Here is a 15,225-nt window from a genome sequence, read left to right as displayed (position 1 = left end):
CCCCCTGAAATAAAAATGGTCAAAATCATCCACCCTGTAAAACTGCCATCCTCCCTTTTCATCAAGTGAAAAAAAAAATTGACCATTCCCCTGAATTTTTTTTTTTTTACAACTTGACTACTGTCTGTTTGACTCCAGGCAGTTTTAGCTGTGCAAAACATAAAAGAAGTATCAACATTTTACACACATTGTTTTAGTTGTTTTGGATGAGAGAACTACACCTGTAGTAGAGCAAGAACCACTGTTAATGTGACACTGAGGAAGGAAAAACATGATTCCCACATGAACTCTGATGTATAAGGGCTTATATTTTAAGGGCCATTTATGTTGTGAACAAGACACACGAAGTATCCATCACATTAACTTGGCTAACAATCATTTTCTAGAAGTTTACTAGCTGGGGCCAAATTGACCCCACTTGATAAATGATGTTCATAAATGTGATGATGGCCCAACCTCCACCATTAAGCCTTCCACCTGTCAGCTAAACATGCTGTTTCAAGCAGACCTGCTGATGTTAAGCATAGTTTAGGTCGCAATTCTGACTCAAAAAACTTAATTGTGAATAGGCGAATCATGTACCCAAGAAAATGGCACTGATAGTAATCAATATCCTTGATTTTAGGATAATCCAAAGGAATGTGGTAGATAGTTTGTTTTACCTTGTTACAATTGGCCTTATAGTTCAATGTTTCTTGCATTATCCAATGTATTACATAATTCAGGGCAGCTAGGCTGCTAAGCAGAGGATAGACACAGCAGGAGCCAGATGTACTTTCTCTATCTTGTTATTTAGGTCTGTTGCATTAGATACACGCCCAGTCAACATCCATACACATAGCATCACACATTCCGAGATCAAGGCATGGACAGTGGTTGGCCTGTCCATGTCCGGTAACTGGCCAATTACTCTCGGTTGCGTTTAAAGTCCAACCTATGTACGGGGCAGGCCCAAGCCCAAGAACATAAATGTGTATCATTTCCTGATATTGACACTCATTCTGACTGAGATCCTGCGAGAGCTGTCACACTGAGACCAGCGCTGCTTTGCTTTACATGTGACCAAATAAATATTATATCTGAGAGCTGAAGATTGACTCCGGTCGGTCCTTGGGCATTCAACAAAAGAATCGGGTCCTAACAGAAGCAAGATGTATACCTGCTTTCTCCCTGTGTTTACGCTTTAGTTCAAACATATTTCATTTTTTCATTCTCAATCTCAACATCTCAAATGCACTTCATATTTGAGGTATATTTGCTGGAGGCTGGAGGCTGAAAGGGGATTATAGCTGCTGCATACAGTGGAAAAGTGCGCTGCCAAATTTTTCCACTTCGCAGCTTTTGCTTCCAGTATAGCGTGCAGTTTGGGCCTAAGCTTTATTATATTTCTCACATTCAGCAAATAGACCAAGTAGGCCTACAGCAGTGATTATTGAGCTCGTTGTGCCGAAGCAGGTGAAGCGAGACCGTTAACATTAGACAGTGAGAGAACCTGGCATCTGGTGGTGCGGCCGTGAACTCATCAGGCACAGTCCTATACACAGAAACATATACATGCAAACAAACATACACAGGCAGATCACCCAGCTGCCCCACTTTTGAGCTACACGATGCAATACATAATTTAAAGGTGGTTGGAGTACAGTTCTCATCAGCCAGGTTGTAAGTAGAGTCAACGATTATTTAAATCGACGAAAGAATAACCAGCATAAAAACAAATCATACATTTCCAAAGGAGCAGCTTTCTTTCCATATTCCCTCCTAACGCTGTTAAAGGTTTCTTTGAAAGGGACAGGACAAACCGCAGCTTATTATAAAGCAGAGTGAAGATCATGAGACACCCTTATAGGAGCACACACAAGAGTCTTGTGTAGCCTCCCACAAGGACGGGTCTTCATCTTAATGAACACAGCAAATTAGTCTGCTGCTCTGCTGTTCAACTGCTTCCTCCAGCGTCCATAGCAACAGCCATAGCAACGATAGAAACCTGAAAGAATCTTCATAATAACGAACAAAGTGGGTGGTGGTTCACAGATCCCGGAAGTGCAAATTTAATCGATATTCTGAAAAAAGATCTGATTATTAGCCATAACGTTGTAACCATGCAAGGCAGACTTACCACGAGCTATGAGGTTGTGTAACGATGCCATGTGCTTCTACCGAGTCCACAAGTCCTGTATAATATCAACTTTATTTTAAGAAAACACCTTTTATTTGCGATGTCATATCACGAAGAAGCACTACATTACCCATAATCCTAGTGTTTATCAGCGACGTGTCCGATTTTACTTTCATCAATAAAGTCAATAAAGTGTAATAAAGTGCATGAAAGTTGATAATATGCTGATATGTTACGCCATTGAACACAACCCTTTCAGTCAGCGAAACAGAGCGGGTGGAAAAACTGTGGAAACACGTCAAAAATAGCACTAAAGATTTATATATATATATATATATATATATATATATATATATATATTTTTTTTTTTTTTTTTTTTTTTCATAACACATCTTTACTCGTGATATAGCCTAAATATAGGCTGCATGTTGAGGATATGCTTTTGCTGTTGAAAAACTACTGTATGTATGTTTTTTAAACCTAATTTCAAAACTTTTACCCTAACCCGGAAGAGGGGCACCAGAACTACAATCTACGCGAAGTTGCAACACCCAGAGGTGTCCTGCGCCATAGGTTTTGTAGTTCTAACATGTTTTGTCTATTATATGAAGTTGTGATCACTAATTTTGCAGTCTTAATCAAAGTTTTTGGGTGTGGGAAGAACGCCTGGTCAGATTTTAAATTTGTTTTTCTTAAGATAGTCAAATCATGTTTTTTCCATGTTTTGACACTAGTCAGTGGCGCCTCCTATTGGTTTGCCATCGGACATGACAGTAGAGGTCAAGAGCTTTCCAAAAATGTTGACCCCATGTCTCTGCCATTTTTTGTTGCTGCATTGTAAGCCTTTAAAAGTGTCTCAGGTGCAAGGTTCAAAGGGCATTCCTGAGGAGCAGGAACTGCCCACTGGTTTCACACTGAGATATGTTACTGCTCCATAGGTCAAGACCTTTCAAACGATGTCTTCATTGTTGTTCTATGACAAAGTTTGATTTTCATCGTGCTCCAAGCCAAGACTGTCTCAGGTGTACATCTGCAGACCTCTTTTAGGGCCAAGCTTGATAAAATCAGTCAAACTTCTTTAACAGAGTATTTAATGGCCAAATTTATTTAGAATATTGATGTTAGTCTTATACACAGTCATACTTTTCAATTTGGACCATTTCAAAGCTTATTTTCCCCATAAAATACTCAATGTTTCATATTTCATATTTTCCCATTAACTTAATATGGCCACCTGAGACACTAAATGCAAGTTCCATCTACGAAAATACTGGAATCAGATTCTTTTGAAAACCCATTCTTTCTAGTCATTTTTAATGAGGCCTTAAGGTATACACGGTACTGTGAATGTAGGACAGGCTATTCTCTCAGTCACAAGAAATATACCCAGCACTTGGAAAAATGCATTAACTGTGCTGTGTGCACCTCTCTGTGCACACAGCACCGGATCCTCAACCCAAAAGCAGCCGGATAGACTGTGGCTTATATCCTCCTGACTACCAGGAAAAAAATATTGTCCAATCACAATTTTTTTTAAAAAAAATTCCCCAATCTTTGTAAGGTAATTAGAATACTGAAAAAAAAAAAATTTTTTTTGAAAAAAAAAAAAAAAAAAAAAAAGGTTTTATTATTAAGATATCATGTGTCCACTACAGTGGACATCTGAACACCATATATGTGAAACGGAACCTTGATGGCAACTAGTTAGTCCCAAAGAAAATACCAAAAAGTCAACATAAGAATGAGTTTAATATCCACATAACTATCCGTCATCACTTTTGTTTTGTTTTGTTTTGCTTTGTTGTGCTTTTAAGATATCATGTGTCCACAGTGGACATCCAAGTCTTCACCAAGGAGTAGTTTGAAGTCAAGGAACTTCAGTAGTTTCTTCCCCAGAAACTGGCAGTCACTCTTATACTGAAGCCATGAGTTGGTGATTGCTAGGTCAAAAAAGTGGAAAACTGCACGCACTGTCCATTTCGGAGTGCGAGAGGCCATCCTGTAGAAACTCAACATTCGGTCAACCAAGTCCACACCACCCATGTTGGTGTTGTACTCAGCAATTGCCAGTGGCCTTGACACCTGGACAAACTTTTTGTCTTTCTTGGACCATCTTCTGCATGTGTCCGGAGGTTCAATGCCATAGGCAGAGGATGGAGGATGCTGAGACAGGATGGACAACATGGAGGAAATAACTACAAATGTCCACTATGGAGGACATTTTTTAAACACTTAAATACTATGCTAAAATACAGCTAAAATGATTCAGAAAAGGTTTTAATGTGTTCTTAAGAGACTTATATAAAATATGCCAACAACATTTCAAGCCAAAATTTGCTCAATAAAAAGTATTATGTACTTATTTTTCCTCTTCCCATAAAATGTGCTTGCACTGACGGATGCCATTTTCCTGAATGAGAAAGTGAAAGGTACCAAAGCCCCACCCCTTCACATTCGGTATCACTGAAAAGCCCTAAATGTCCTCTGTAGATAGCAAAAGGAGTTAATGCAGTAGTATGCTGTGGGTGGGAGATATTCAGGTTTACAAATGTCCTCCACAGAGGACAAATTTGAACTGCTGGTAGTCAGGAGGATATAAGGAAACAGATGGAAAGTCAATTAAAATAACATAAGTGATGCTTAGTAGGTTAGGGATTCGTGAAATGTCACAATTTTTGCTCCGTGGGTAGGCTGGTATGTGATGTATAGTCCATTAGCAAAGCAACATGTGTTTCAGTTGACACCTGTGGAGACCTGGAGCTGCAAATGTTGCGTTAAATACCGACATAAAGTCACAGGCTTGCTCTAAATTAGTGCGGGCAGTCTTGGCACGTATTACAAACACTGCACATTTCAAACAGCCGTGATTTCTTGTTTGGGTTGGGAAAACACCGGCCGGTCCCGGTGGTTGAATATTCGCGGCTTCTGTTGTTGTCTTCCTCTCTTCCCCAAACGGGAAGTATTCTCTGACTGGAGTCATATGATATGTCCGCAGGGAACGAGGAACACGCCTGTGAGAGAGCGCCGCTGTCAAACTGAAACGACAGAAGAAGTCAAACCTCAAATACAGGAACATGTTGCCCTCTCAGAGGAAGGTTGCCGAGGAGGATTTTTGTCAACTCCACACGTGAAACTTTGCGAGCGCTTCCCGTGTCGTGTGAGCTGTTCCCGGCGGCTGCTGCTCTGATCCCATGCTATGCGGCAGCGATGCGGCCGCTAGCAGCTGTTTGTGGGCCTTGAAGCGCCGTAATAAGCTAAATGTGCGTCAAGTCGCCGGGTGGGAAACAGTAGCCTACTTGAAAGATCATGGTTAACAAAGAGGAACTGGAAGAGAGGTTGAAGAAACTACTAGTGAGGTTAAAAAACCCACCGGAAGACAGGCAGCTAAACACACTGATTCAAATCATCCAGGATCTGCTTTTCCTGGCGCACACAGACTGTGGTAAGCAGCACGTCCGTCCACTGGCATGCATACAGCTTCTACTAATACACATGTGTGCTCCTCTGGTCATGCTGTTTTGATTTTTTTTGCAAGGCAATTAGGAGTACGAATGTGTACTACTGTAATGTCATTTTTATTTTTCGAAAACTCCCTTATTTTGGACTTTTTAAAAATCAGTGTTTGATCTCATTGCTGTGATTAGATAAACAAGCCAAACTAATTAAAAAAACATACTTGCATCCTGGTGGAATACTCGTTATTTTTAGAGTTGTTATTCCTAGATTCAGTCCCAAGCCTTGTTATGGGCTTGTAAAAATAGAAATGAGCGTGTAAGGCCTGTTTATTCGCCCCCCCAAAGCTAATGTGTCATCCTGAACTGTTGCTCCTTTGTGCAGCAGCAGAGCTGTTTGAAGACAAAGATGTTCAGAGGCCTCTCATGCCGGTGTTGTCATCTCACATCAACGCCAGAGGAGTCCAGCAGGTACTGTAAGACATGTGCAACTTCACAGGAAGACAACAGAGTGCACCCTGTTGTCCTGCTCCCTTGTGAAATTATTTTTCTTTTAATATCAGTGGTGTGTTATGTTTTTTTGATGCAAGCCCTCGAGGGAGTCTTGACAACCTCAGCATGACGTACAGAGTCAGGCTGAGCAGACATTTTTGGCAGCTTTCAATACAGCATGTCTTAATCATTTTAGTTATATTGACCTGTAACATTAATCTGTGTCCTTCCAAACTGAACACACACTCATCTTTAAGAGTGTGCCACATGATCACCTGCAAAGGTCGCTTCAGTGTCATTCCAAACAAATACCCCAGCTTTATTCTACAACAGCAACATAGACCATTACAAAGTCAGCCTACCACCACCTTCAAAATATAGCTAGAGAGTTAATGGATTTCTGTGTAAACAAGAAACAACAACAAAAAAAATGTGTTTATATATTTGTTTTCAGCAGGCTAGACTATTGTAATAGTGCCTTCACTGGTCTTAGTAAAAAATTCAATCAGACAGCTGCTGTTCATCCAGAATGTTGCTGCCACAGCCCTCACTAACACCAAGAAAGTGGACCACATTACACTGGTCCTTAAATCACTGCACTGGCTTCCTGTGTGTCAAAGGATAGATTTTAAAATCCCTTTATTGGTGTATAAAGCACTAAATTGTCTCAAGCCTGAATACATCTTTGATTTACTTGTATGCTATTGAACATCTAGACCCTTCAGGTCATGTGGGACCGGTTTACTCTGTGTTCCCAGGATCAAAACTAAGCAAGCATTTAGTTTCTATGCTCCCCACATGAGGAACAAGCTTCCTGAATACCTGAGGGCTGCTAAAACTGTCCGCTCTTATAAATCAGGGCTTAAAACATCATGATTTACCGTGGGTTTCCAATTAATTAAATATGGAACTTTTTAAAAATCTTAAACTGCTTAATTGCTTATTATCTGCATTTCTGTAAACCACTTGGAATTGCCTTGCGTCTAAATGGTGCCGTGTAAATAAACTTGTCTTGCCTTAATGTAGCATATTTATAGTCTTGTGACTGCTGTATACGCGGCCTATCAGAGGTGAGACTGCCAGCGTGATTCAAACTGGTCAGATATAGTAGGACAGAGTAGAAGAAACTTTTTTTTTTTTCTTTTGTCCCTGAGGGTAAATGTGTATTGGGCACAGTGCTGCAATCCAGTGCTTGACAAAAAAGCACAAAAACATGAGAAGATTGTTTGACACAATGCTAGACAGTTGCTTCACATAAAGACTGAATGATGAATAATTAAAACAAAATCTGATCTCAGTTACATTAACATTTTGCTTGCATCTTTAAGGAGTGCAGGGTGATTGTTGTATTTTTTGTCAGATAAGTAACTGAAATACATTAAAATTCCCTTTAGGAATCTTTTCTCTGAAATGTGGTAAAGAAATGTGTTTTTCCTCCTTATTAGGAATTAGTAATTTTCACTTATTTTTTTTAATCCATCAATTAATGAGGTGTTTGAGCATGTACGTCTCTTGCCACAGGTGGGCTGGTCACTGCTGTGCCGGCTGGTGGAAATATGCCCTGCTACACTGGATCAGCTGACCAGACCTCTGCAGGAAGCCAAGGACAGTGAGGTGCTGGGAGTTCACCAGTAAGTCTAGGCACATTGTGGTGTCATGGTTTTGTCTTTGTTGTTTGTTGCTTGTGATATCTGTTGCAGTTTCAGAACTTGTGGAGTTTTCACCTGCATATACTTGTATTTTTGTGTTTTCTGCATAGGTGTAGTGCACAGGTGTCAAACTCGCGCCATGGAGGGCCAAGAGGCTGCAGGTTTTCATTCCAACCAACAACTCCACCAGGTGATTTCACTGATTAGTCCCGCCTCTCTGTTTGGAGGTAGGGTGATCAGTGAAATCACCTGGTGGAGTTTTTGGTTGGAATGAAAACCTGCAGCCTCTTGGCCCTCCATGGCACGAGTTTGACACCCCTGGTGTAGTGTGTTCACAGTTTGGCCATGGTTTCCTATACACCTGCTCTTTTGTGTATTCATGCTGCATACCAGTGATTCTCAAGGGGGTTGCATAATTCTATGGGTTTACAAGATTATACATGTGCTCAATATAAATACCATATTACATTTATATTATTTATAGTGAATGGCCTCTTTGTGAGTATTCAAAGACTCCTGGATTTTTCTAGTAATTAATCAAGACCAGAGCCTGGTTGGAAAAAAAAATCTTTTTTGATTTCACTATTCTGCATAGTTTCGCTTAGAGCGAGAGATCATGATTATGCATTTCTGCGATTACAGGGGTGGTAAAAGCTGATAAGACTGAGCGCCAATGCTGTATTGCTGTTTTTCCTTCCTGTGCTTCTGTATTTCATGTAAATGCAGGGCTGTAGTACGCAATTCAGGTCTCAATAGCACTTTCTTGATGTCTTGGTTAGATTGGACTTGTCTTGGTTTTGACACTGTTGGACATTGATTAAAGACACCATGCTTTTATAGGTGTTTGCCTTATGTTGTCTCGAGCACTGCAAACAGTTTCACCTGTAGAGAACTGTGCATGAAATGGCCCCACAAACGTCTGTGTATTAACAAGTCTTCCAAAGTATTGATGAGTTGGAAGATGAAGGCTGTTGGACAGAGTGGATTTAAAAATAGAAAAACATTACTGGTCATCCTTAAGAAACCATCAACATCTTTTGTTTCTTCTAGTGTCAGTCTTGATTTGATCTTGACCCCCATTTGAACTTGGTCTTGGAACTGACTTGCACACTATTCAAGTTGACTACTGCACTGGTTAAATATTTACCTGTGTTGCTGTTTTTTTTTTTTTTTTTTTTTTTTTTTTTTTTTTTAACAGGCAGATTCTGAAAGTACTGTCCCAGTACAGGAAGGACTGCAGAGTGACCATGGTTGGACTCCGAGCCCTGGCTCTTCTGCTCAGATCAGGTACACCCCTAGTTAGAGCGTCGTCAAAATGCATTTGACTACACTGTGATCAAATAGAGTTTGCAAATAAATCTTAGCTTGTTTTAAAATGCAAAGAGCACCATATACCTAGGACAGCAGGATGAGGGCTGGGGGATTTTGACCATTTCAAAATGATTTTCATACTCTTTCATGCCACACAACTCAAGCCTAGGTCATGACAGGTGAACTGACTAGAGGAACTTGGTGAATCACTGAGAACGAGGGCTAGTCTGGGCTGGTGGTGCTCTCAGGCCCGACCGTCAGCACTAATTATCTTGTTGAATGAATTCGCTCAAGGCTGCAGACCCAGCTGGCCTAGCACATTTTTCATTTCATTTTGTCAGGCCTAGACTCACAAAAGAAGTGAGATTGAAGAGTGACAGCAGTAATACCCAATGGGAGCTTGTCAGTCTCTTTCTTTATTTTTTTTTTGAGCCATGTCCTCCATGCTGTTTGAGTGTCACAGACTGGACAGGATGGTGTCACATGACTACACACGTGATAATACATTTTTAAGGGGGCATTACATTAAGACACAGAGTGCAGAAAAGATACAGCACTTAAAATTAATCAAAATTACAGACATGGGCAAGATTACATCGGATCAAGGTTCTGCATGTTGGTTTCGATTAATTTTTGATTAATTAGGGGAAGACCTTACTCTCGTGAACAGTTCTCCAGATAATTTCCTCAGAATTATTTGAAAACGTCAAAATAAAATAAGGTGGTTTATTGCAAGAAGCAGTGTGTGAGAGTTCATTCGTCATCGCCGGTCAGATACAGGGGAATGAACACGTTTAACAACAGCAAGCCCACTCAAGAAAATAGCAAGATAGTGAGATTCCCAACTGTCTTTCCTTAGCTATCCATAAGTTGTCACATTGCTTCATTTGGAGGGATAAATCTCATGTAGAATGGCTGAATAAATGTAGACATGCCTTCAATTACATGCAGTAAAAGAAGTGTCATACAGGGTTCTTCAGTAGCCTGTGATTCTTCTGGTAAAGTCATTTCAAATACTTCAAATTGCATATTGTGAAAGTGAGTCATAAAAGCTCACTGCAGCACAGGAAGCATCTGCTCTAGTCAGACAGTATAGTGCAGATTTTTTTTACTTGTTAATAGATAAAGTTATAGTATGTCCAAGGATATTAATTATTATTACATTAACAGGACATAGCTACACTTTGGCTTTGCAGTTATTAATCACTACTCATGCTGCAGTTCTAAAACCTCATTTCCAGCTTAGTTCATATTTTTGAGTTGTTTTCCACTACCTGTTCCCAAAATCCTGAGGGAGAAAGGTTTGGTTCTCTGACACATTTGGGCTGTTCGTTCCACTGACAAACTCAAGATCTGAGGATGTGTAAAGCTTAATTAACATGCTGGTTTGATTGGTCTAAAACAGGATAAGACAGAGGTAATGTGGCTTGTCACAGTTTTCACAGATGTTACATATTTATAACTTAGGTAAAGTAGCAGGTCACAGAGTTTGCTGTTCCATTACCACTTAGGTTTTTGAATGAGCCCAAGAATCAGGGAGTGTTTTATTTCTTGCATTCATGTCTGCATGTGTGAACAGTTTCATGATGGGATAATTATATTCAACTTTATTTGTATAGCACCTTTCATACAAGAAATGCAGCTCAAAGTGCTTTACAGTACAGAAATAAACATGGGATGTCAAAAAGACCATTTTGTCTTGTAATCTAGTCTTGTAATATTTTTCTTTGTACTACTAAGTGTCCCCGGCAGTAAATTTAATGTCTCAAAGTCAGTAAACAAATGCTTACTATGTGCAAATACTATTTGACCTGGGTCTGATCAGGACACCAGCCAGCACAGCCGCTGAAAGGTTCATGTCTTATGATACATTGACGTCATCACATCAATTCCTATGTGAGGAAACTTGCATATAAATAACATGCTGTGTGTTTTCAAAGGTAGTTTTTACAGTGCCACAAGGTTTCAGTCTCTGCCTTTCAAAAGGTGACGGGGATTTTCGCTTTATGTGTAATAACCTGTATTACATCATGACTAGTTTTTCATTTATTTTGAGAAGGCAAGTGATTCAATTAAAGAGACAAATCACATGGTCCATGTACTGCCTTTATTAGTCAGTGAAAGTGCAGCACCAGTGAAGCACATTCCAGCAGATGGCGAGATAGCAGTCTTCCTGCCTCTGATCCTGAGGGACTTTTGTGTAAAATGTTTGCTCCAACATGAAAAAGACTGGACTGTTTTCATTTGCTGAAGATTAGAAGAATAGAGGGTAACTTAAATATTTGGGTGACAAGACAAAAAGATTGAAAAATTGCATTTTTTTTTTTGAATGGGATATGAACAAAAAGTGAGCAAATGACAGGGTGACAACACTTCTGGGGGAAGCACTAGACATTGCACCAAAGCAAGACTTTCACCCTCTCATGACCACAATCAGACCCTTTTCATATTGATATCATGTTAGACAGTTGTTATTATATGTGTGTTTTTATGAGCATGCATGCCTGTGTGTGTCCATACAGAGTTGCTGCCTCTGCTGGTGCTGGACGAGGAGGAGGAGGATGTGTTTGGCCTGGTGGTGCAGGCGATGAAGACATTTCCTAGCAGTGAAGAAGTGCAGCTGCAAGGCTGTTGTGCCCTGCAGGTCCTGCTGGAGAGAGGTAAACACACACCTACCCACATGAAGTAATGTGCAGAGTAATGAATGTCTGTAAATGTCTACTGTAGGTCTACTGTAGCACCTGTTGGGAAAATATCTGTTGTAGATTAACCCAGCTTCCTTGTAGACAGAAATCCAGGAAACCCTTCACTTACCTTTCCCAGGCTCTGCGGGGAAAAAAGTCCTGGTTAGATTTATGACAGCAGCACCTCACCAACTATCTGTTGTAACAGCTTCATAGAATCATCTAGTAAATGACTGACCCTGTTGCTACCTAAAAGTGACCTCTGCTCTGGGCCAAACATGTAGTAATTACCTTCACATTAGCCAGAGTTAAAATTTAACTCTATTACCTGTAGACATAGACATGTTGATTGTGGAATTGCATTTTCCAGTTGTATTAACATTTGAATCAAGTTAACAGTACACTTCTGTAAATGATTGTCTGCCCTAATTGATTTCCGTCTAGTGAGCGATGACCATCTAATGGAGTTTATGGAGAACCAGGACCATGTCGTGGTCTTGGAGGCTCTGCAGAGGTTCCCGGACAGTCCTGACCTGTTGCTACAGGCCATAAATGTGCTGCTTCCTCTGGCCCGCCCTGGTGAGCCCTCACTACACACACCAGACTGTACTAAAAAGAACTGAATAACACTTTATTTAGAAAAAGGACTAATATTTTAATGCTGTTGTGAACTTCTTTTTTTTTATAAGTACTACACTGGTTTCTACCACTTTATAACATTAGAAGCAAGTGAACAGCAGAGCAGCTTGAAAAATCAACTTTTGGCAATTTTGCATGGTGGACCTTGATATGGTACAGTTGTCAGAACTGACAGAATGTAAAGTTTCTGAGCTTTAATGGATGTTTTGCACCCTGGTCCAGAGAGAAGCGGAAATTTATATTTACATGTGTATATTTACATTGATATGGTTGGAATGACAAAATAAACTTCAGTCTGAATCTGAATCGAGAAGATCAGAATAACGTCCTTCATAAAAAAAAGAGGACAAAAAAGTAGGAGCACTAAATGATATCCGAACTCTTGCTGAAAGTTTAATCATTTGCCATTTTGAACCTCAGTGACATGTTTGGTCGGCTCCAAGACACTCTGTATCAAAAGTCCTCAGTATTTTCACTGTCAGTAATATCAGTGTGATTTATTCTTAACCTCAAACACTAGACTATCACATAAGCTAGGTGCAGCATAGCTGGAATAGACTAATTGATTATCAGGCAGAATACATGTACAGGAATTCAGCTGTCCAGTTGAGTTCTGTCAGTGGTTTTGGTGCAGAAACATATAAATCCATTTGAGACTAAAAACTTAACCTCAGTCTGGTAAGGATACCTAGGTGGATTCTATGTAGCAGTGTTTATATGGAGTAGTTTGGGAATGCATATGTTTTCACCCAGAAGTCAACCTCCAAGCATTGATTAAACCCCTAAAAACTCATCTCTGTTCATCAATATTACATGTGTGGAAGTTTTTTTTTCCATGGAAAAACTTGCTTCATGCCTTAAAATGGCTTAGATTTGCTCCTGATATGTGTTATGGTGTCTTAAAAACACCACGTGGACATGTTAACAAGATTAAAAACTTGATTTTCGCTGAAGGGGGCTGTTAAATAGCCTGCACACACACACAGGTACTTTGTCATGTTTTACATAACATGACTCAGTAAAACACATTAATCATGACAGGCCATAAAACAGCAGCCCCTCTCATTCTTTGTTCCACATTGTTCCGTGTCACTGTAACATTACGTGTACATCAAATGTGTTTGGGTTCACCTCATACAATTTGTAACGACACTGGAACCCTCTAATGTTTCTATTTTATTTTATTTTATTTTATTTTATTTTATTTATTTCTATATTTTATTATAATATGGAAAAGTCATTGCTGCCTGAAATTGGGACTTGATGTTTTGCCAAGAACACATGGCTAGTTAATGCAATTATTTTACTGCTGGAAAGCCCCACATATTGATATTAGTGGGTGTGTGGATTTCCTGGACAGTACATTCCGATCTTAAAAGAAAAGAGAAAGAAAAGAAAAACGATGAAGGGAAGGATCATACCCTCATCGCATGTTTTGAGAGATTTCAGGCTTAAGACAATACCACAATGTTAAAAAATTATGAACTTGCTTTTCTTCATCTTATTTAATTTTTTTTTTTTTTTTTCAATAATGTTGAATTAATGTTGTCCGTATCCCTGACCATCCTTCACGGTATTTCTGTGTAGTTCTGGAAAGTGAAGATCTCAAAAGAAACAGAGGTTGAATTTGATTGTGCCAGTTGTTTGAAAGTTTTGTTGAGATGAATAATCCTCAGCTAAATAGTGTTATGCCTTAGCTGGCAGGCATTTGATTGATTATTTGATCACAACCTAAAATGAAATGTATGGGATTTTGAAAGGAAAATATAAATGTACCCTGTCAAAAACCATGACAGCCGTTTGGAATGTGTTGACTTGGTTCCTCCAGGCAGTAATGTGGAGATACTGATGTCAGGAGGAGTGAGGTGCTACAGCGTGCTCATCGCCGCCATGGACGCCTTCCCCGAGATAGAGGAGCTGCAAGAGACAGCCTGCTGTCTGTTCCGAAAGTTTACATCAGGTCAGACCCAGGGGTCAGAGGTCACACTCAGGGGCAATAGGGGCAGGAACTAAGAGCGTTCATATGTTACATATTACTGCCTCACATGATTCCCTTGATGGTGTCATTTGTGGTTGGAGTGGCAGTTTTTGACTAAATTCATGTCATGTAAAATGCTAAGATTATGGAAATAAGATAAATAGTCCTGTTTTGGAGAATACAATATTTGTTCAACTTGAATAACTTTTTCAAGTTTTTCAGGTTAGTCACAGGGCTTCAGATGGCAACTGAGATGGTAGCCAATTTGCTTAAGTTTTTTATTTTTAGACTTTTTTTTCCCTGGCGGTCGTCAGTAGGGACTGTCCCCCACAAACAGAAACAGAAACAAGTGTAAAGGCATGCACAGTGGCAAGCTTTAATTCTGTGCTGAACTGTCTCATAACTCTTGTTATGACAAGAGGAAAATGCACTGCACCTTTTGTGCTCAAACAGATTAATCATTTTCAGTATTCATATTTCTGTTATTTTTAGGCTTGTGAGGGTTACTTATAATATGTAATCCATTACAGATTGCTGAATACATTCTCCAAAATGTCATCTCTCTGGCTGAATAAAGTAAAGAAAAAAAAAATGTTAATCTGTACTTTTAAATTTGTTTTACATTCATTTCCAGATTACCTGCATCTTACTGTCACTAGTTGTCATTAAAATTTAGCCACCTAGTGAATCTATTTTAGGATAATCAGCATTCAGCTCCATCTCCTTCATGAGTGTCCAGTTTACTGCAGTGCTGGGGGCAACCATGAATGCAGATGTGATGGGACAGTTTCAGTGTTGAAAACTTTGATGAAAACATGAATAAATAAGAGCTAAAACGTATACAAGTAATATCTACAGTCATCCCAAAAGTCCTAAAAAGAGACTCTAATTTTATTACGCT

The 15,225-nt window shown here is 39.6% G+C and overlaps 1 protein-coding gene across 1 annotated transcript in view; it reads left to right on the top strand.

The window, feature by feature from the left end:
- Window positions 1–4,864: 4,864 nt before the first annotated feature.
- lrrk2 (leucine-rich repeat kinase 2) overlaps window positions 4,865–15,225 on the top strand; it is a 45,345-nt gene continuing 34,984 nt past the window's right edge. The window contains exons 1-7 of the mRNA XM_030054048.1: window positions 4,865–5,561; window positions 5,957–6,042; window positions 7,585–7,694; window positions 8,911–8,999; window positions 11,546–11,683; window positions 12,152–12,286; window positions 14,175–14,306. Coding sequence (XP_029909908.1) covers window positions 5,426–5,561; window positions 5,957–6,042; window positions 7,585–7,694; window positions 8,911–8,999; window positions 11,546–11,683; window positions 12,152–12,286; window positions 14,175–14,306 — 826 coding nt within the window. The 5' untranslated portion in view covers window positions 4,865–5,425. The remainder of the gene's footprint in view (window positions 5,562–5,956; window positions 6,043–7,584; window positions 7,695–8,910; window positions 9,000–11,545; window positions 11,684–12,151; window positions 12,287–14,174; window positions 14,307–15,225) is intronic.

Source organism: Myripristis murdjan, chromosome 6 (assembly GCF_902150065.1).
Source record: "Myripristis murdjan chromosome 6, fMyrMur1.1, whole genome shotgun sequence".
Classification (NCBI taxonomy): domain Eukaryota; kingdom Metazoa; phylum Chordata; class Actinopteri; order Holocentriformes; family Holocentridae; genus Myripristis; species Myripristis murdjan.
This window is presented reverse-complemented; position numbering and strand designations above follow the sequence as displayed.